The sequence below is a fragment of the Zalophus californianus genome, chromosome 3 (assembly GCF_009762305.2).
Source record: "Zalophus californianus isolate mZalCal1 chromosome 3, mZalCal1.pri.v2, whole genome shotgun sequence".
Classification (NCBI taxonomy): Eukaryota; Metazoa; Chordata; class Mammalia; order Carnivora; family Otariidae; genus Zalophus; species Zalophus californianus.
The window spans coordinates 55,872,049-55,892,666 of NC_045597.1; the positions used below are offsets into that span (position 1 = coordinate 55,872,049).

Sequence of the window (20,618 nt, forward strand, 5' to 3'; positions counted from 1 at the left end):
CTTCAAGGCAGTTTCCTAGCCCACTACTCCTAATGGTCTGTGGCCCCTCAGGTCCTGTCCCCCAGAAATTTCAGTGTCCATTCTCCCATCTGGTGACTATAATCTCTTTGTCATGGTAAGGCCTTCCACAAGATGGCGCTCACAGGTTTTTTAATTTTTTAATGTTCACTGATTCATTGCTTTGTCAGTATCTTATGAATGCCTACTATGTGCTGGCATTGTTCCAGGAGGTGTTGGGCATACAGACTGGACAAGACAAACTAAGTATCTCGTTTCAAGGAATTTAAAAAGGCTGTGATTTTTATACTTTCAGAGGTAAAACCCAACTGTGATATAGGTTTCCCATTTATGTTGCTGATACGTACTTTTGAAAGTTCTGCTACATTTCTGACAGTTGCGCAATTTTTTTCCCCCCCTCCAGACTACTATGGCCCGGAGGGATTATAGACACTTTTATTATCTGGCTGGGGAAAGGATTAACTGATATCTGTCTGTGTAAGCCACTGTCCGAGATCCATCCTTTTGCCAGGAAAACCCTACATCTTAACTTGGACAATTCCAAATTGTTGCTAAGCACCAGCTTATCATTCTGAGGTCTCAGCTTGGGATTTGTCTGCCCATTTGAGTAAATTCACAGTTCGTTTTTTAAAGAAAATTTTGGGTAGGTCTTTCAGGTATTCTGGTGACCTGCCTCCAAGTAAGAATGAGATGGGCTTTGATCTGGGTGAGAATTTACCAGACTCTTTTTCTGCTTTTCATAGCAAAATGTCAACCCTGCTACCTAACCATCTACCCTGGAGAATAAGTACAATTAGCTCACTCTTGCCAAAGGCAAATCTGAAACATAGTTGAGAGAAAACGGATAGGTCCGTATAACTTCCCATTTCTCCAGCTTCAGGAAGCTCTATCCTTGTTCTAAGTTAAATTCCCAAAGGCAACATGTTTTAGGACATTTACTATACTAATTTGGCTGTTTCCAGAGATACCTTCACTTAGCTATAATTGAAGAGTGTGACCTTGATTTTTATCTTAGACTGAAAGAAAATGGTCATAAGACAAATATTTCTGTATTTTGGCAAAAAATAATTGTTAAAGACCTTGCTCACTTTACCATTCCATATATTTTATGTGAGGATTCGTGAGGACCCCAGACTCATACCTGACCACCTGCCTGACTTGACATTTCTACTTGGGGTGTCCAGCAGGCGTATCTTATTTAACAGACCCCGAATCAAACTCCTGATCTTCCTCTACCATCTGCTCTCGCCTCAGTCATCTCTGTAAACAGCAACTCCACTGCTCACGCCAAGCATCTTAGAAACATCTTGGCCTTTCTCTCTCCCTCTCTCTCACCTCACATGTAACCAGTTATCAAATTCTGTTGCCTTTACCTTTAAGACACACCCAGAATCTGGTCACTTCTCACTACCTTTTCTTGTCTGGAAAATTCCACAGACTCTTTCACTGGTCTCTATACTTCTGCGTGTTGTTCCTCTACATCTATACTTGACATAGCATCCAGAATGATCCTTTAAAATATGTCAGGTCATGACCCTTCTCTGCTCAAAATCATCCCATGACTTTCTGCTTATTGGAAGGAAAAACCCCAGATCTCCACTTCCGGTCCCCCCAACCCCTTCTTATCTCTGACTTGATGTAATCATAATCGGCTCCTGATTCACCTCATGGGAGCCACACTGGTCTCATGTGCTCCCATCTCAAGGCCTCTGTCTGGAAGACTCCTCCCCAGATAGTCACATGATCTCTCCCTCATACCCTCATGTCTCTCCTCGGATGTTACCCTCTGGGAGCGGGGGTTCCTTACCACCCTATTAAAACTGCAGACCCCTCTCTGAGCTCTCTTTATTCTCTGTTCTGGTTTCATTTTTCTCTATAGCACTTACTACTGTCTGATGCACTATATATTTTACTTATTGTCTGTCTTGCTCTACTGAAATGGAAGTTCACCAAGGGCAGAAGTTTTTATCTGTTTGCTTTGTTTTATTCACTTCTGTATCTCACCACCTAGAACACTGCCTGGGACAGAGTAAGTACTCAATAGATATTTATTGAATGAATGATTAAATTCTACGAGAATTAGTGTCAGAAGAAAAAGCATTTTTTTTTTTTTTGTCAAAGTTGTACTTCCTTAGGCGATGTGATTGATGTTATACATTGTAATTTACTTTTTGGTTTTACTACTGGGAAGCTCAAAGTCAAATATAGAAGGAATTACAAGTACTGTTTCCCCCACGATCTCTAACATAGTAACCTCCCCCTCTGTATGTTTTTCATTGCCTTCACTTTTAACTTTTATTTGAACAACTTTGTGCATATCTATGCCTTCAGGTAGTGTTCATGGAACTTTAGACTTCCACGAGATATTTGCCAAGTGAATGCACCGTATACTGTTTTAATCCTTTTTGGAAATAAGTGGGATATGAATAATAAATTATTCATGATGTGTGGTATGACTGAAAAGTAATGAGCTAGAGAGAAATAGATGATGTGGAGGAGAAGACAGGAGAGGAGAGGAGGAGAGGCCTTGCCCCCCGGGGGTTGCCCCCCTCCCTCCCCCGGCCGGGGCCAGCGCATGATGGGTCGTCCATGCCGGGATCCTCTGTCAGTGAGAGGGGAGAGATGAATAATTTTGCCAGGACAACAGGCATGAACTGGGACAGTCTGGGCAAACGAGGACAAATGGCCACTTTAGCAATGGTTAATATTTATTAAATAGTAAATATTTAATTTAGGTTCAAGTTCAGAAAAGTGAGCATCAGGAAAGTTGATTCCTTTGTCAGGATCCACCAAAGCCACTGACAGTGTCACAGGCACCGAATGAAGACATGTTCCTGTATGTTAGGAAAGAGTTAAATAAGCAGGTTGACTCTCTCTCTCTCTTTTTTTTTTTTTTTTTTTAAGATTTTACTCATTTGAGACACAGATACAGAAAGAGAGAGAGAGCATGAGCAGGGGGAGAGGCAGAGGGAGAGCAGGGCTCCGATCCCAGGACTCTGGGATCATGACCTGAGCCGAAGGCAGACGCCTAACCATCTGAGCCACCCAGGCGCCCCAAGCAGGTTGACTTGTGTTGCTACTTCTCAACATGGGCTTTGGCAGAGAGGTTTGAAACCCTGGAGAGTGGGAAGGAGTGACTCCATTAGGATCAAGGGGGACCAACCAGACAATACCAAATAGGGTACCTTCCAGGAGCCCAGAGAAATCCTGCTGCTGTTCACTTACCCCTGAAGCAGGGACAGAGGTGAACGGGGCTATCTCGTGCCGGTGGGGGGTCCCCTGCCTTCTGTCCCTTCCTCATCCCCAAAGCTGGGATTTCTGTCCTCTCCAGCTCCCAAGATCACCTATTCAAAGGCCAGTTGCTTAGGTTGTTGGTGGCAATAAGAGCTCCTAGAGCCTAAATGAAGTTTTTTGGAAATAACATCTACTCCTTTCTAGCATCTGCCGTGGAGCCACGTGAAGGCAGGCTGCTCATATGTTTTTCACAAACCCATGCCGGTGGTTTTTCTTTACCTTCAGTTGTTCCATGTGACCGCAAACAGACTCATGGAGAATCCATTTTAACAGATATTACAATTTGACAGAGCACTTCACAGTTGCCAAGGACAGCTGTCCTTTATAAAACCAGGCACCACCTTTATCCCCTTTTAGAATCCAGGCACCACAGGCTTTGTTTTAACCCCCATCAGGGTCTTCACTCATTACCGGGTTCCAGCCATCACATCCTGTTTAGTGGTAGGTAGTTGTTCTCGATTCTTACTCTCATTTGGATTTCTACTTTCTCATTCTAAGAGTAACTGGCCTGACAGTTGAAACTCGGAGGACTTTTTTTTTTTTTTTTCTAAAGGACAGTAGGGGTGCAAAAATATTTTGAAAATCCTGCTTCTTCATGTACAATTGGCATTTCCTTTCCTGGAGGTGATGTTTCCCTTGTACTTTCTCTACCTGAAGACTGCAAGAACATCCTCCAGGTTCAATGGCTCTGTTCTGCATTTTTGTATGTATTCTAGCCATACAAATCAGACCCCAGGGGAACAGAGGTCAGGGAAAGATCTCCAGGCCTGGAAATACAGGAAGAACAGACGAATCAGCACATGGCTAACTTGGCTCTACTGTACAGAGCCCTTAACCACATTTGAGGGTGTCACAAGAGAGAAGTCATTGCTGAAGAATAGCTAAAAACGGGGAAAAAAGGAAAAGAAAAAGAAATTAAACACCACGTGAGAGTCTCTCACTAGGGCCTATATTTGGTTGTATAGCAGGTCTAATTGTACTGTAGATGGTGGCCCATTTGGAAGATTTTTCTTCTTCTTGTGTTATATCCCGCGAGGAAACTTCAAACCTCTTAATCAACTAGAAGGTAAAGAGGTGTGTTCTAAACTCCTTTACCTTCTTTCTAGCAGGGTGACCAGCTAAGTTGGGTGTGCCTCTGCAGGGAGCCAACAACATGTGTTCTTGGTAGGTTGTGGGGACAGGGCCTCAGTCAAATACCCTACTGTGGGTGTCGGTGACCCAGAGCCCCTTGACTAGGACAGAGAGATGTCAACTTCAAGAACACTAGTTCTCTGTTAACATACTCATGGGGGGCTAAGCTTGGCCATTGTCCCAGCCCACCAGCTATCTGCCGCCACCCAGGTTGGACGAAGCCCCTTCTAAGATACAGATGACACCATGGTTGCCAAGGAAAATCCTGAGCTCCCCCACTGCTGGGTAGCAGTTGGCAGTAAGACTTCCTCATGGTTCTTCCTGGATCTCTTTGGAAAAACCTCCCTGGAAACTGCTAGGAGAAGCCTCTTCTTGCTGCACCTGTCTGCTGTAGGGCTTCTGGTTCTCAACAGTGATTTGGGGTGGGAGCAGACCTCATACCATCTGCATTAGCAGCACAACTGATGTAACTGCATCCAGAGATTGAGAGAAATTTGTGAAGATTTCCTCCCCTGGCAAAGCAGAGAAAACAAAATATTGTTGTTTAGGGATCAAAAATATTTATATTTGAAAGCAGAGCTTTGCTATAGGAAAGGACAGAGGTGGGCTTCCTGTAAAAACGTATTCTCATTTTTGATCTGGAGTCAAGGGGATCTTTAGATGTAAAGATCATATCTTTATATTTTGTGCTATCCTTGGATATAAGGTCTGTTGAGCCTAAAGCAGAGCTCTGTTAAATTGAGGACAGGTCCACGGCTGGGTGCACACATGGATCTGAGGTTCAGTCTTCTCGAGGTAGGGGTAAATGGAAGGCCCAGTGGAACCCAGCTGCTCCATTTGTCGATGCGCACACTTGGTTCACCTGGATGGGTAGTGAGCCATAGGTAAAACAAAGAGTCTTTGAATTATTATCTCAACGTGCAAACAGTTTTTATAACCTGTTTTAGGGGATGATGAACTCATCAAGGTGAGAAATTTGCCTGCTTTGAGAGAGCCGGGCTGTGATTGGGTACTGTGTTCCAGTGATTTATAGTCCCTTTTAATGCAGTTGGGATTGGGAGCGAAGGTCAGAGTGGGTCTTTTAGCAGATGTATGAGAGTGGATTTTAGATATAAATTATGCAACACTTGAAGTTCAACACAGATACAAATTGAGCAGCTCCTTCATGGTGTTTGGGGAGTTGTGACCGATTTGTGGTCTGCTTATGAATGGGAGTGGGTCACCCTTCAGTTACGAAAGTATTTTTCACATTAGGATACCCATAATTAATTAGGGGTTCATGTGGCGAGGTCATGAAGGGAAATGCTTGGTGTTTTGACCCCCTAAATCCGTGTTCCTGCCCACAAGGCCTCGATGATAGATTTCTTTCATAGTTCAAAAAGGAATTATGAGATCTTGTCTCCTAGTACAGCAGGAAACATTTTCATGGCGCCATTAAATCGGAGCTTGTTCAGGTTGCTGCTAGGAAGCTGATTTTTCATAAGACAATTCATACGGAATATTTTATCTCAGTCCAAGATTTAACTTTGAGACTCCTCGATGTGATTTTACTTTCTAAATATTTTGGATAGAATTGGTTTACTTTTCCATTAGAGGGTAAAAAAGAGTTTTAAACAACTCAGACATAGTCTAACTAATCAAGTAAGGAGAAACTTGAAGCTATTCAGCAGCCAGAAATAATTTACCTCCCAATTTAACTAATCCACGTCCCCTTCTGATGGTAGCATGCGTGCCTGAAGCTTTGCTTTGAGTCGTTTCTGAAATACTCAAGGAAGCCCCAGGAGCCAAGCTTGTTATTTTTGCATGAAGTATTTGATGCTAAACTTATATACTCTCAGTGTTCCTGAAATGTGAAATGTTGTACTTCAGTGTCCTAGAGTGGGTGGATATACAGAAGGGCACAATTATCTAGTAACACGGACTTTTGTGATTTTTTGGAGTCCACTATGGAGGTTTGTAAGTTCAGCGGGATCTAAAGCTTTTAAAATCAAAATGGTGTCTTCCATGTGGTTGTCCATGTTGTCTTTCAGGAAATGTGGCAGGACGTTTTTCCTCCCCATCAGAGATTTTTCTGTTTCTTCTCTCTAGCCCACTACGTACCCTGGCTCTCTCCTTTTCTTGTCTCTCTGTTCCTCTTACTGACTTCACAACTCTTTTGAGCACTTTATCCTATCTCTTCTACACAGTAGACAGGGGCCACCCGCTTACACATATTCCATCTCAACTTTGTTGAACTGCTAAAAGAACACCAGACCCTGTTTGCCTCTAAATTGCTGTTCCAAATCACAATCCGGTTTTCTGCTACTTTTAGCCAAAGGCCTTCCTCACTCAATCAGAAGGAAGGTACCTAAAAATGACGAAGATCGGTTGTCAAAAACCAACAGCAAATATTAGTATGAATAATGAAGCACAAAACAATTTACATTAAAATCAAGCCAGGGAGTGCCTGGGTGGCTCAGTTGTTGGGTGTCTGCCTTCGGCTCAGGTCATGATCCCAGGATCCTTGGATCAAGCCCCACATCAGGCTCCGTGCTCTGTGGGAAGCCTGCTTCTCCCTCTCCCACTCCCCCTGCTTGTGTTCTCTTTCTTGGTCAAATAAATAAATAAAATCTTAAAAAAAAAAAATCAAGCCAGAATTGCACAGAGATGTCTCCTCCTGCCATTATTATTCAACAATTTTCTTGAAGGCTCTAGGGAATGCCATAAGGCCAATTAAAAAACAAAAAACACAAGACAAAAACAGTAAAACTAATGCAACAAATGAAGTTCCGAAAATTCAACTGTACAGAGTTGTATTTTTGTATTTTGTACAGTGTGGAGTTGGCTTTCTATGTGTTAATCCATGAGATGAGTTGTACAGCCAGCTGGGAATTTGGGGGTGAAGCTGTGCTCTCTGAATAAATGATTTCCTAGTTGTAGTTTGGTGCTACTTGATAGCCTGTAAGTGTTTCCGCTTAAATATCTGAGGGCTGGACTTGCCAGGATATTGGCAATTATCCAGAAATTTCTCAGCTATTTGGTTCCTGTTTCACTGGGTAAATTGGTCCAAGAGCATAATGGGGATGCGGGTACCCACCATATCCTCCCTCATCCCAGACAAAAAGTTATCTTCCTCCCATTTGAGTTCGATTGGTTATTGTCTTATGGCAGAATTTACATTATTACGGACTATAGTATTGTTATTTTTATAATCAATATAAGCAATGAGAAAAAAGATAAAACTTTTTTTGCATATGATGTGACTATTTTCTCCAAAAATCTTCCAGAATAGAGAATTTGTTAAAGTGTTTGGATACCAATTAAACACACAAAATCAATAACTCTTCTCCATTTTAGCGACACTCAGGTAAAGCCTAAAAATGTCATTAACACTGGTTACAAAATTTGTAACATGACAATGAAAAAAACATAAGATATAAAGTATAAGAAAAAAATATTACTTGAACAAATGAAAAGTCACACTATATTCTTGGAAGGGAAGACATGATTATTCTAAAAATGTCAATTCCCCCAAATTAACATAAATATAATGCAATTTCAGTCAGAAACCCAGCAGTGTTATGTTTATGTGCTTGCTTGGTTTAAAATTGGATAATGTGATCCTAAAATTTATTTGAAGAATAGTTGTATCTGAGGTTGCTAAAAAATATGAAAACAATAGTGAGATGGTCTTTTCCATACCAGATTTCGGAACACACTCTAAAGCCACTGTAATAAAGCCAACCTCATATGATGACAAAGAGAAAGTGACATAGAGTCGAGAATCAGAATGGATTCCACTCAGTGAAGAGCTTGATTTATTTAATCAAAGATATTGGCCCAACTAGTTCTCCGTCTGGAAAAAAATTAAGTTGGTACCTTAGCTCCTATTATAGTCTAGAATAAAATTCTGAATGGATTAAAAAGTTAATATAAAAAGAGAACAATAAAGGGGCGCCTGGGTGGCTCAGTCAGTTAAGCATCCGACTCCTGATTTTGGCTCAGTTCATGATCTGAGGGTTGTGAGATCAAGCTTTGCACTGAGCTCTGGGCTGAGTGTGGAGGCTGCTTAAGATTTTCTCTCCCTCTCTGCCCCTCCCCGCTGCTTGCGTGTGCATGCCCTCCCTTTCTCTCTCTCTCTCTCTCAAAAAAAAAAGAGAACAGTAAAAATTAAAAAAAAAAATACCTGGGTGGTTCAGTCGGTTGGGCATCTGCCTTCGGGTCAGGTCATGATCCTGGGGTCCTGGGATCGAGCCCCACAGCGGACTCTCTGCTCAGCAGGGAGCCCACTTCTCCCTCTCCCTCTGCCACTCCCCTGCTTGTGCTCTCTCTCTCTCTCAAATGAATAAATAAATAAATAAAATCTTAAAAAAAAAATCTGGGAAAATGCAAGTACAATCCAGGATTTGGAGAAACATTTGTCATTAAGCCTGGAAACAGTATCTATAAAAGAAAAGAAACCTGTTTGGCTATATGATATAGAGAACGTATAGATTAAAAGTGCCTTTGATAGACAATGTATTAAAATCTGTTTATACAGTGATCTCTTACAGGTTTGACAAACCTTCAAGCAAAACAAAAACCTCAGGAGAAAAATGTGTGAAATGATAGGAGTAGACACTATGGATGCAAGCAGGGGCTTGTGTGTGCATTGGGCTTGCCCTCTTGGAATGCTGCCACCATATGAAGAAATCTGGACACAAGTTACCAAGCTGACAGCCAGCACCAGCTGCCAACACGTGAGTGAAGCTCTCTGAACTATTTAGATGCTAAATGTCTGTAGGCACCTGAGCGACCCTAGGTAGGACGGGCAGTAGAACTGTCAGGCTGAGCCCTGCCCGAACTGCTAAGTTATAGAATCGTGAGGAAATAAGTGGTTGCTGTTTTAAGGCAGGGGTTGGCAAAAAGTTTTGGAGTCTTTTTTTAAAAAAATTTTTTTTTTAATTTGAGAGAGAGAGTTAGTGAGGGAGAGCTTGAGCAGGGGGAGAGGGAGAAGCAGACTACGCACCGAGCAGGGAGCCTGACGCAGGGCTTGATTCCAGGACCCTGGGATCATGACCTGAGCCGAAGGCAGACGCTTAACTGACTGAGCCAACTAGGTGCCCCTGTTGGCAAAAGTTTTTTAAAGGGTCAGCTAGTCCATATTTTAGGCTTGGGGGCTATAGGATCTCTATCACAATTACTTAACCTCTTGTGTTGTGGGATACAAGCAGCCATAGACAAGAGGGAGGTGAATGGGCATGGCTGGGCTGCAATAAAATTTTTATTTGCAAAGACAGGTGTTCGGCTTCCTGGCTGTAGTTTGGTAACCCTCGTGAAATCAGTCAGTTATGCGGCAATCACTAACTGATACAGAGGGATGTCCACGATTGTCAAGGGAAAAAGTCAAGTTGTAGAATAATATGTACAGTGTGATTTTTTAATTTTGGCAAAAATCTCTAAACAAAAGCTAGAAACCCTCTGCTATCTGTGCATGTCTGCATGAATACCTTGTGCGTGAGTGCAGAGAATACACTCTTGACTCTGGATTCCTCAGAGGAGTGGATTATTGGGTGTAGGTGCAGTGGAGGAAGGGTGTATGGCGATGAATATTGTTTCCATACAGTCTTATGTCATTTTATGTATTACAATGAGCATATGACTTCTGATTGAAAAACATTAAATAAGGAAAAAAATGAAAACTATTTAAATGCCTCGAAAATTCTGCTGTCTTCCGTTGAAGACCACATAAAACCAGTGATGCTGTCCAAAGGCGCCGTTGGCTCCATCCACAGTCATCACTAGAGGGGGCTGGGCATTTGCCAAGTGGTAGAAATGAGGTGGTTGGTGGTGGTGATGGGAAGACTGCCTGCTGAGCAAGAGGAGTGAATGTTCTGTTTGAGTTGTTTTTGTGGGCTTGGATTTTCTGAAGGCAGACAGAAGCCTGAAAGTCATGGTCATTGCCTAGTGGGCTAAAGATCTAAGGATTAATAGAGGCCATCAAGTGAGATTCCTCAGACTCTTTGGGTGGAGTCTGTTGGCCCGTTGTGGTCCTTCGGGCTTCACCACAGAGCACCCTGCTATAACCGCTGGGCCTTCTGATGAGCTCCTGCAACTGTTATTCATGAGCTGTGCGAACCTCTGCTACAATTTGTGAGGACCTGTCCTCATTGGAATGTGAAATTTCTTCCTTTCTCTGCAGAAAACCTCTCTTGATCGATCATTCCAATTGTTGTGAGAAGGAAATCATTTACAAGAAGGATCACTGAATAGTATAGCAATTAAAAAAAAAAAAAGTGCTTAACAGCCTCTGTCAGCAATTCCCTGCCTTGTCAGTGAGTCCACTGATGGTGAGTGTGGGATAAACCCAAGTGGCTGGTGCCGGAGAACCTTCTGGCCTTTTGATAGTCAGCCATCGCCTCACAGAAAGGCCAGTAGAACCAACCCGAAAGAAATTGTTTTCAGGCCCAGACAACTGAGAATTTGAACATATGTGAAAAATATGACCAATATGAATGGGTAGAAAAGTTTTTTTTTTTTTAAGATTTTATTTATTTGAGAGAGAGAATGAGCATGAAAGCAGGGAGGGGCAGAGGAAGAGGCAGACTCCCCGCTGAGCAGGGAGCCCAATGTGGGACTCGATCCCGGGACCCTGGAACCATGACCTGAGCCGAAGGCAGTCGCTTAACCGAGCCACCCAGGTGCCCCCAGAAAAGTTTTTTCTTGTGGGGGAGTTAAGAAAATTTTTTGACCAATTCTAATAGTATATCACCTAAATATATATGATACATAGGCATATCTATGTATATATAATACACAGGCATATACATATATGTACACGTATGTATGTGTATATATACACGTACACATGTGTATAAATAGCATATACATATTTCAAAACACACATAGTTTAGACTTATGCACAATATTTTAGCTTTTTCAAAGCAGTTCGCTATCTGTTATCTCTTTCGAATCCCCATATAGACTTACCGCTAACTCCTTAAGTCAAACTTTGGTTTAGTTTAAGTTTGTGTGTGAAAATCATTTCATCAATTGATGATGTCATGTTGCTGTGACAATACATCTTGAAGAAGTTAATTTGGTCTCTGATTCCTGATTCCTAGATTTCTCAGTGGCCTGGCAAGAAGGGACAGAGGGGCAGAAGGCCCCCTGCGGTGGAACAGAGGTGTGAGTTTTGCAGATGCCTGAGTGGCAGCCACAGTGGTCAGGAGGCAGGGCACCACCCTCCCTTCTGCCCTCTGGGACCTGAACCGAAGATAAGAAGCAGGAATGAAATCCATGGAGGGGGCTGGCACTATCAAATGCAGTGACATTTTAAGGGCATGGAGGAGTACTCCCTTTGAGGATTTACCTATTTGCAATTTTTTATTTCAAAAAGTTTATTTATTTATTTAGAGGGCACAGTGGGGATGAGCAGAGGGAAAGGGAGAGAGAGAATCTCAGGCAGACTCCGCACCCAACCTGGAGCCTGATGTGGGGCTTGATCCCACAACCCAGGAGATCATGACCGGAGCTGAAACCAAGAGTCAGACACTCAACAGACTGAGCCACCCAGGCGCCTCTAGTTTTTGATTTTAAAGAAAAGAAAAAGAATACCACCACAACCAAAAAGGAAATTTGACACAACAAAACCAAGCTTTGAGAATTTGTTTGGAAAAATTTTCCCACCGTGGGGCAGGGGTTTGGAATAAATGGCCTTAAACCCCTTTCCATGGTTTCTTTAATCAACTGTGAGTTGATGTGGCCTCCATGTCAATAGGGCACTGTTTACCTGATGTCCGCAAAGCCCCAGAACCCCGTTTCTGTGGGGGGTGGCCTTGGTACTACGTCTCTGCTGAGCTGCAGCTTGGCTATAAGACTGGATTATGTACTTCCTCGGTGGTCCAGGAGGAACTTCAGTTTGGGAAATTTGGACATGGAGGCCCATTAGGGTGCAATCTTCTTCTCAGTGCTTTGCTAGGACAGGTGACAAAGACAGCAGCAAGGATGGGAAAAATGCAGTCCTTGTACAGGGGGTAGTGGAAAGGGAGAGAGCAAGGTGTCCATTTGGGTTAGGAAGATGGGTTTTCAAGGGTACTTGGCCTGTTCCTCGGTCTTCACTCCCCTTTGCCAGTATTGGACATGGGACAGGCCGAGAGAGGGCAGAAAGGAGGTTGTGAGGAGCTCATCAAACCTTCTGTTGTACGCACCTCCTGCAGAACCTCAGGGTAGCTGTCTGCCTCCATATATCTCTGGCTCTGGGGAGTCAGAGCCAGGAGGGGAGACCTTTATTTCCATGTGGGAGCAGTGCAGTGTAGAGTGAAGAGCCAGGAGAGTGGAGCCAGACTCTCACTAGCTGCATGACCCTGAGCAAGTCACTTCCCATGATTCTGTTTCTTCCTCCGTTAACGGGAGGCTAGTGAGATGCTCCTAGGATAAGTGTGGCAATTCAGTGCTATCTTCATATGAAATAGAATATTAGAGACATGTCATAATCCACATATTTAATTAATCACTTCATACATTTATTGCTTCTCACCACACATTTATTGAGTTCCTTTTGGGCATCTGGAGTCAGATCAGAGCTAATAGCCACCTCCCAAGAGTTCATGACCAGTGGTTCCAGTTTTTCTAAGATTTTATTTATTAGAGAGAGGGAGAGAGGAAGAGAGCAGGAGCGGGGGTGGGTGCAGAGGGAGAAGCAGGCTCCCCACTGAGCAGGGATCCCGACTCGGGACTCGATCCAAGGACCTGGAGATCATGACCTGAGCCGAAGGCAGACTGTCACCCGACTGAGCCACCCAGGTGCCCTCAAATGTTTTTCTTGAAGTATCTGGGAGAGCATTGGAGGTGGGCTCCCAGTTTAAGTAATTGGCTGCACCAAAATAAGCCTGAGCATCTGGGACAAGGAGGTGACAGTCCCTGAGGACAGGCCATGGGATGGAAGCAACTAAGAGCCGTGTCTTGTTAGCCAAATGCTGCTCTGGAGGGGCCTTCAATCACTGAGCCAGTTCTCTTTGTTAGCGAGACTTGTACTTTGCACACGAAGGTGCCGCTCGTCCATAACATTTATTCCGCCATTATCCAGTCATAGAGCCCTGATGACAGTCCTTCATGAGTCCCCAGAGAGGGCTCTTCTTTGGCTCCAACCACAACGCAGAGAACAAGAACCAGGCTGCTGACTGGGGAGGGCAGACACATAATCACTCAGCTTGTATTTGCACAGAGCGGGGAAAAGTGACAAGTCTGCAGTTCATGTTCTTACAGAGATGATGAGCTGTCTCAAACCAGCAATTTGGCTAAAAAGGATCTGCACGACTCCAAGTAAATTTGTCACTTTATGTTCCCCTCCTTTCTCCTAAGTGTTAATGCAAGTTTGCTGTTGAATTTCAGATATTCTGAAATCGCATTTCCTGGCATTCAGTGATGCTACACTGAACGCAGAATGCTAAGTACAGTATATTTTTCTTTTGCACCCAAATGAATCTTGGAACTACATAAATACGCATATATATATATATATTTTCCCCCAATTCTTTTTGCTTTGGCTTTATAGTCTCCTGACCCAGACACCATCTCATTTCTTTTAGTTCTAGAAGTTTTTGTTTAGCCATCTCTACTGCACCAACATTACTAGATGAGTTGTACCCAGATTTTTAAAATAGCAGGCAATTGTGCATTTTCTGGAACCAAGTAAATGATGTCTGATGTTAGGATTTGTCCTGATATTTTTTAGGATCAGAAAAGACTTGGAGGAAAACATTCAAAACAGAGGGTCTTGAGAAAAAAGAATCAGGAGACGTAATTAAAAATATTGTCTAAGAATTCCTTTGGCTGCGAAGGTCAGATTAGGGGAGGAATTGGAGTTGTCTGAAGGATGGATGTGCCCGTGCAATTGTGGTGGAGCCCAGAATGGTGTCGAGGGGCAGATGCAATGAACGAGAGCAGTCACAGTCAGGAGGCAGGTGATAAAGTTATGGACTCGAGTCTTGGGCCCTCCTTGAGAGAGAGAATACAGGCTTCCAGTAGCAGTAGTCTTAAAAGGGTCATAAAAAGCCTTGACAGCTTGAGGGATATGGACGTCGTCTACTTTTTTCTTCCAGTGTAAAGAATGGGATCCTATAAAAGCGTTCCCTAACTAGGAAGAAGATTACCTTTGTGTAGACTAACCGAACGCATCCGGGCCCCGTGCTACCTGCTGCCGGCAGTCTTCCCCGCACACCTGTTTACGCTCATGTACTGCTGGGGGTTTTGAGCCTCCTTTGAAGGGCAGTGGTGGTGATGTGTTGTTTTCAGCCTTCTTGCAACCTTTCTGCATTTTGAGATCTCTTTTATATCGGTTATTAGAGCTGGCGGTAAGTATGCCCCCTTGCAGAAGGCAAACAGTCTGTGTGCTAGCCTATCTGCAGCTCCAGGAGAAGACCAGGCGGGTGCCCAAGCCGCGGCCGTTCCTTGAAAAGCCTACAGCAGTTTCTCACTGCTGTCAATGATGGTAATTATAGTTACAGAGCCCTGTCACCTGAGGAGCTCAAAGCACGTTATAGACACTGTGGCATTGATCCTCATAACATGAGTGTAACAGGGAGAAGAAACAAGCATTGTTATCATTTTATAGATGGGGAAACTTAACTGAGACAGGCAGAGATGACTTTCTGTTCAGGTGGAGCAGGTAATGCTGTAGAGGTTTCATGAATTCTGATGAGTGTGCTAATCGCCCTGCGAAATCACCACCGCAGATCAGCCTTTCTTAATAAGGATGTCAACTCAGGCGTATCGCAAAGACAGTGCTCTATAATGAAAAGTCATTTAAAGATAATTCAGTCCTTCTTTTATTTTTATTTTCACCAAAAAAAAAAAAAAAGCTGAAGGGTAGCTTATTGTAGAAGTAATTTCCAAGTAAGGATAAAAGAACAAAGGCCAAATATCATGCCATGAACCGGGGGTAGGGGGCCGTGGCAGGGCAGGGGTGAGATGTAGTGGCAGGGAATGTGTGCTAAAGCCAGTTACCGCAACTGAGCAGAGCATTCAGCTTTGAGATTCCTGGCAGTCAAGGCGAAAAGGAAAACCCGATGACTTAAGAAGGTCTCTTATCCACTAAAATACAATATGCTGTGAGACAAGAGGAGTTTGGGTGTGTGAGCTCAAGTAGACAAATTAGCCCAGGAATAAAGGTTTAATTTTGCCTCTTCTGAAGGAGTATCCTAAGGCCAAATGTCAGAGTGGCTGGCTGCTCATCTTGAAACACCGTACGCACACACACCCCACCCATTTATCCTCACGTTCAGGTACGGTGAAATGTGGTTAAAATTAGCATCGAGGGCAGACTTAAAAGGCACATGGGAACAGAAAGCTGTAGGTGGGCCACTTGGTGACTGACAGGTGGAAGGCAGCAGAAGGGACATTTTTGCTAGATGTCAGCCTCTTCCTGCAATATATGAAGAACCCTCAATTCTTCTTATCCCAGTGATTTCTGCCTCTTTCTCCCTGACTGGCAGTATTGTTTGGATGTTTAGAATCTTCAACTGTGAATGACCCCTGGGGGCAGTTATCTTAACATTTACCCGAGGGGCAAGCTCTGATCTCCAGATGAATACCAAATTCCAGAAAGAGTTCTTTTCTCCCTTTTGCTGCAAAATAACCAGGTCTCCAAGCTCCCTGCAAATTGGGGGCTCTTTAAACAGTGTTTGAAAAAAGAGGCATCTGGGCAGTTCGGTCTTTCTTGCTTATGCTTTTTACTCTAAACTGTCTGAGAATAACCTCAAGGGTTATGCTTTTAGAGGCTTAGCTTTTTTGGTTCTAGAAAATGGATTGAGGATGTCACCAAGTGTCCTAAACTTAAGCATTGCTCAAGACAAAATGTTTTCATTCCAAAAGTGTTTAGGGATTGAGCACATTCTCTCAAACACCATCTTCATGAGCAATGCCCACTTCAGCTAAATCCTGCCCAACCTTATTTTCCACCATGATGTGTGTGTGTGTAGGTGTAGGAAATTTTAACAGCTAGGCATGAGGCAGAAAAGATTAGCAAATGTTGCCTTAGATAAATAGTGCCTCTCAAGCCACTTGCTGCCTTTTTAACCAGGGGTAAAATACAACTTGATTTCAGTATTATTGATATTATTTCTGGCTCTTGAAGACCTATGAAATGAAAAGGAAGCTTTAAAAGCTTTGCAGTTAATTGCTGCTGAGTTAAGTGTTTTTTCTTTTTTATTTTTTTAACACCTTCGTGCTGACACATAATTTAGAAAATCAATCAGGGAGAAGAGGAATAAAAATATGGGCTTAAAATACTCTTGGCTAATTAGAAAATGCTGTAATAAACTCTGAATGGCCCAGAGCACCACGGAGGGCCTGAGGCTTATGTTGCGGACTGCTGGACAGCTGGGTGTCACACGGCAGGGGTGAGAACAGAGGGAGAGAATGGGGGTGCGCAGAGGAAAGGCCTGGAGCTGCTCAGAAAAAGATGTTCATTATTAGTCAAAATCAGACCTGGCATTGAACATTTCTTCAGAGACTGCCAAATTGTGGGGAAAGGCAGTCGTATTAGAAATCAAAGGTGATATTTATGCCTTTCATAAATGGACCCTGCGCTGGTAAATAGGCCTAATTGCAAATCCAGCCCTTGACGCTATTAGAAAGGATGTAAATGAGTCTCGGGTCCCCCTGCTCTGTCTCTACCCTTTTCCTCCTAAGTAGCTCCTTTTTCCATTTAGCAGGCTCCCAGTTTTCTCTGCTCGACAGGACGTGCTTGTAAACCACCACACCTGTAAATGTGCACTTAGGCCTCCATTTTCCCTCCTTAAGGGGGGCGGGGAGTGGTGATCACTCTCCCAAGAGAACAAAAGTTTATTCTTGGGAGGCAACAAAAAAAGTCTTATTCTTTTTATGTGTAAAGCACAGATAAACATACAATGCACACACAGATACACAGAATCAACATATCTGTGGGATTAAAATTTTATAGGTGGGGAGCAATTAGGAAATAGATGTCTGAGAACCTGGTGTGGTGGTGGGTGCACTAGGAAAAATCCAGGTGGGAAACAACCCTGTAGATTCAAGGGCTTTGGCCCAAGTTAAAGTGGCCGTTTCCCGGGTCAGTTCTGCTGCCAGACTCTTTGCTGGCACTTCTTTTGGGGGGTAAAGAGGTTGAAGAAATTTACTGGGCACCAGCGTCTGGTCCCAGTTACCTATGAGTTAGGAATAGGGTGAAGATTTGAATTTATAGTGCTGTGAGTCACTCCAGCCCAGGAAAGGAGAATTTTCAGAATTATGCAAGAGGCATAATTATGGAAGGGGAGGAGGAGGAGGGGGAGGAGGGAGAGGGGGGATAGAGGAGGAGGGGGAGGAGGGGGAGGGGGGATGGAGGAGGGGGAGGAGGGGATGGAGGAGGGGGAGGAGGGGATAGAGGAGGAGCGGGAGGGGGGGATGGAGGGGGAGGGGGGATGGAGGGGGAGGAGGAGGGGAGGGGGAGGGGGGACGGAGGGGGAGGGGGGATGGAGGAGAGGGGGAGGGGGATGGAGGAGAGGGGGAGGGGGATGGAGGAGAGGGGGAGGGGGGATGGAGGGGGAGGAGGGGAGGAGGAGGGGAGGGAGGAGGAGGGGGAAGGGGTGGAGGGGAGGGGGAGGGGGGATGGAGGGGGAGGAGGGGATGGAGGAGGGGGAGAGGGGATGGAGGAGGGGGAGGGGGGATGGAGGGGGACGAGGAAGAAGGAGGAGGAGCAGATTCTTTATCCCAGTTTCTTGGCTTCTCTTGGTTGAACACATCTGACTGCTGTTGCTTTGTGCTAAAACTGCAACACTGCCCTGGGAAGCGAACTGGTGGAGGGAAAGTCTCCTCTCGTGTGGTCTCCCCTGCAGGAGTTCAGGGGTTCAATCCTGTCCTTCCCCACTGCCGGGCAAAATCCAGCTCTGTGATCCTTCAGAGAATGCAAAGCTTCCCTTCCTGGCCTTTGGCATTTTCTGTCTACTTGGGTCCTTTATTTGTTCTTAGTCCTTTCTTGGCGCTGAACGAGCTTTTCGTGCCTGCACCTGTGCCTGACGTCAGCCGGGGACTTATCGGCAGTCAGTGAGTTTTGCTAAGTCTTGCAGATAAATAATCATCAGCCAGCCATCAGGGCATCCCAGCGGTGCAGCGTTCTCACGAGGATGAAATTAGCACCAAACTTTCAGAAGTGAAGCAAGAAGCACACAGGAAATCGCTAACCCATAACTCTAATTCCCTACCTGGTAAATTGCTGAAACAATCAATAGCACAGACGGTCTGGAAGCCCCCTTGGGAAGTAAAGGTGATAAATGTGTTGTAGTCCCATAATGGAGGGGATAGGGTCTGCAAATGGAGGCCCTTCTCAAGGGGGACATTGGGGGGCTGCCATGGTAACCTCGGCAGTGTGCTCCTTGTGTCTCACGAGTAGGTCTGGAATGTACGGGGCTAATTGGTAGAAATAAGCAAAAGGAAGGGTTCACTGTGGGGTTGTCTGAGGTTTTGCTACAGTGAATCACATGATCAGAAATCTATATGTATTTGGGCCACATGAATTTTTCATTGATTACGGTAGTGAGTTGGGAGAGTCCCTGCAGGGCAAATGAGTATCAGACTTGATTCAAACATGAATCAGGTGCATTTAAGGCCTTATTCATATCTCCACTTTGGTCATTAATCGCTTAGTGTCCCGAGGTTATGGTATGTTTTTAGTAATACTGGATATGAAGGGCTCAAGGTTGCATGATTGATTACACTGAACTTGTTTTATACCAGCTAATTAATCCATGCCGGCTGGCGTGGCACCTGGCAGTGGTCAGTCATCCAAGGATAATGGTGGACAGATGGTCAGGCCCTGTGGCCCGTGCATTCATCACGTGGATCAAACAGTTTGTAGAAAACTTTTTTTTTTCTCAGAATCTCAGGTAGGTTGCCCTTAGAGACAGGTGGGTTGCAATGAGTCATCCTCACATCTTATGTTGGATGCCTGAGGCTTTGAGGGTCACAGCTGAATGAGAGCTGGGGATCTCTTTGGGCACCCTGTCCAGTTGAGGAAGCTGTAGAATAGCGCCACCATCGCTGCATTCAGCGCCAGAAGACCTGGCTTCAAACCTCAGCACGGCTGCATTCAAAGTGAATGACCTTGGACAAGCCCTCTGTGTCTCTTTGACCTGAGTTTCGCCCTCTGTTAAATGCAGATAATTCTACCACTCTTAAAAATGAGATTTTGTGTTTATATGTGAGAGATCTTGGCATATCACAGACACTGAGTAGTTGCTTAATCTGATTTCTACAGAGGCATGTGTTTGGTCAGCTACATGGATCCTCAGGGTATGGGACCCTGAAGGACTCACAAAAGAGGTCCGTTACCTATTTTCTTGACTTGAACTGACTCGGTCTGAATCTCCCTATTGAATGAGGCCTCCTTTTCTGTTCCTTGTCTTTCTAGTGACTATGCAGGGGTGGTCCCAAGCAGCATGTGTCATTTCTATCCACATTCTTTTGGGCAGAACTCAGTTGCACGGCCTCAGCCTAGCTCATGGGGGCTTCGAGATGAAGTCCCTGGCGGGGCAGTCACTTCCCAGAGACACCTTCACTCTGCAGGGGCAGGAGTGCACATCTTTGGTGATTGGTAAGCTGTCATGGACACAGTAGTAAATGTAGGAGGTCCTAGCACGTGGAGGAGAAGGGGTGTTAGATAATAGGAATTAAGGGGACGGTAATAATGTTGGTTAATCTACCAAAAACAGTTTCTTGCTACATTAAGAAAACAGCTGTCTATCTCTGGCACCTGGCCTCTTAGCCATTCCCGTAAATGCTTTTAAAGTCAACTCCGAGAGCATCTAAAAAATACCTCTTGACAACCGTTTGATTTTTCATTCATTGTAAGCATTTCACCGCTATTTGGGACGTATCTACTGGGTAGAGTAGGACATACCTGTAGAAAAATGAAGTTATACCCCGGTAGGATTTCTAAGGCAGGCTTATTTTTATTTGCCTTTATTCTGGTGGGAAATTGACAAGAGACCTTTGAGAGCCTTGGTTCAAGGTTACATGGCAGATTAATAGACTGTCAGGGAACAGCACCCAGGAGCCCAGCGATCCCAACCACGGCCCTCGGGACCCATTCACAACATGGGTAAACCTAAGCTTTGCTTTCAGGCTCCCACTTCTGCAGGTCAATGATGTCCTTTTGTTGCACTGGCCATGTTAGTCAATAAATGTCCCCCCATCTGCCA

The 20,618-nt window shown here is 44.4% G+C and overlaps 1 protein-coding gene across 4 annotated transcripts in view; it reads left to right on the top strand.

Annotated features, from left to right (window-relative positions):
- Positions 1-20,618, top strand: part of CBY2 (chibby family member 2) — a 45,248-nt gene that overhangs the window by 1,256 nt on the left and 23,374 nt on the right. For 3 of the 4 annotated variants that reach the window (XM_027591354.1, XM_027591348.1, XM_027591352.1), the window contains exon 2: positions 8,963-9,161. Coding sequence is in view for 3 of the 4 variants with exons in the window: in XM_027591348.1 (XP_027447149.1) it covers positions 9,018-9,161 (144 nt within the window). In the remaining variant the exon portion in view is untranslated. The remainder of the gene's footprint in view (positions 1-8,962; positions 9,162-20,618) is intronic. The other variant, XM_027591349.2, reaches the window with a different exon arrangement.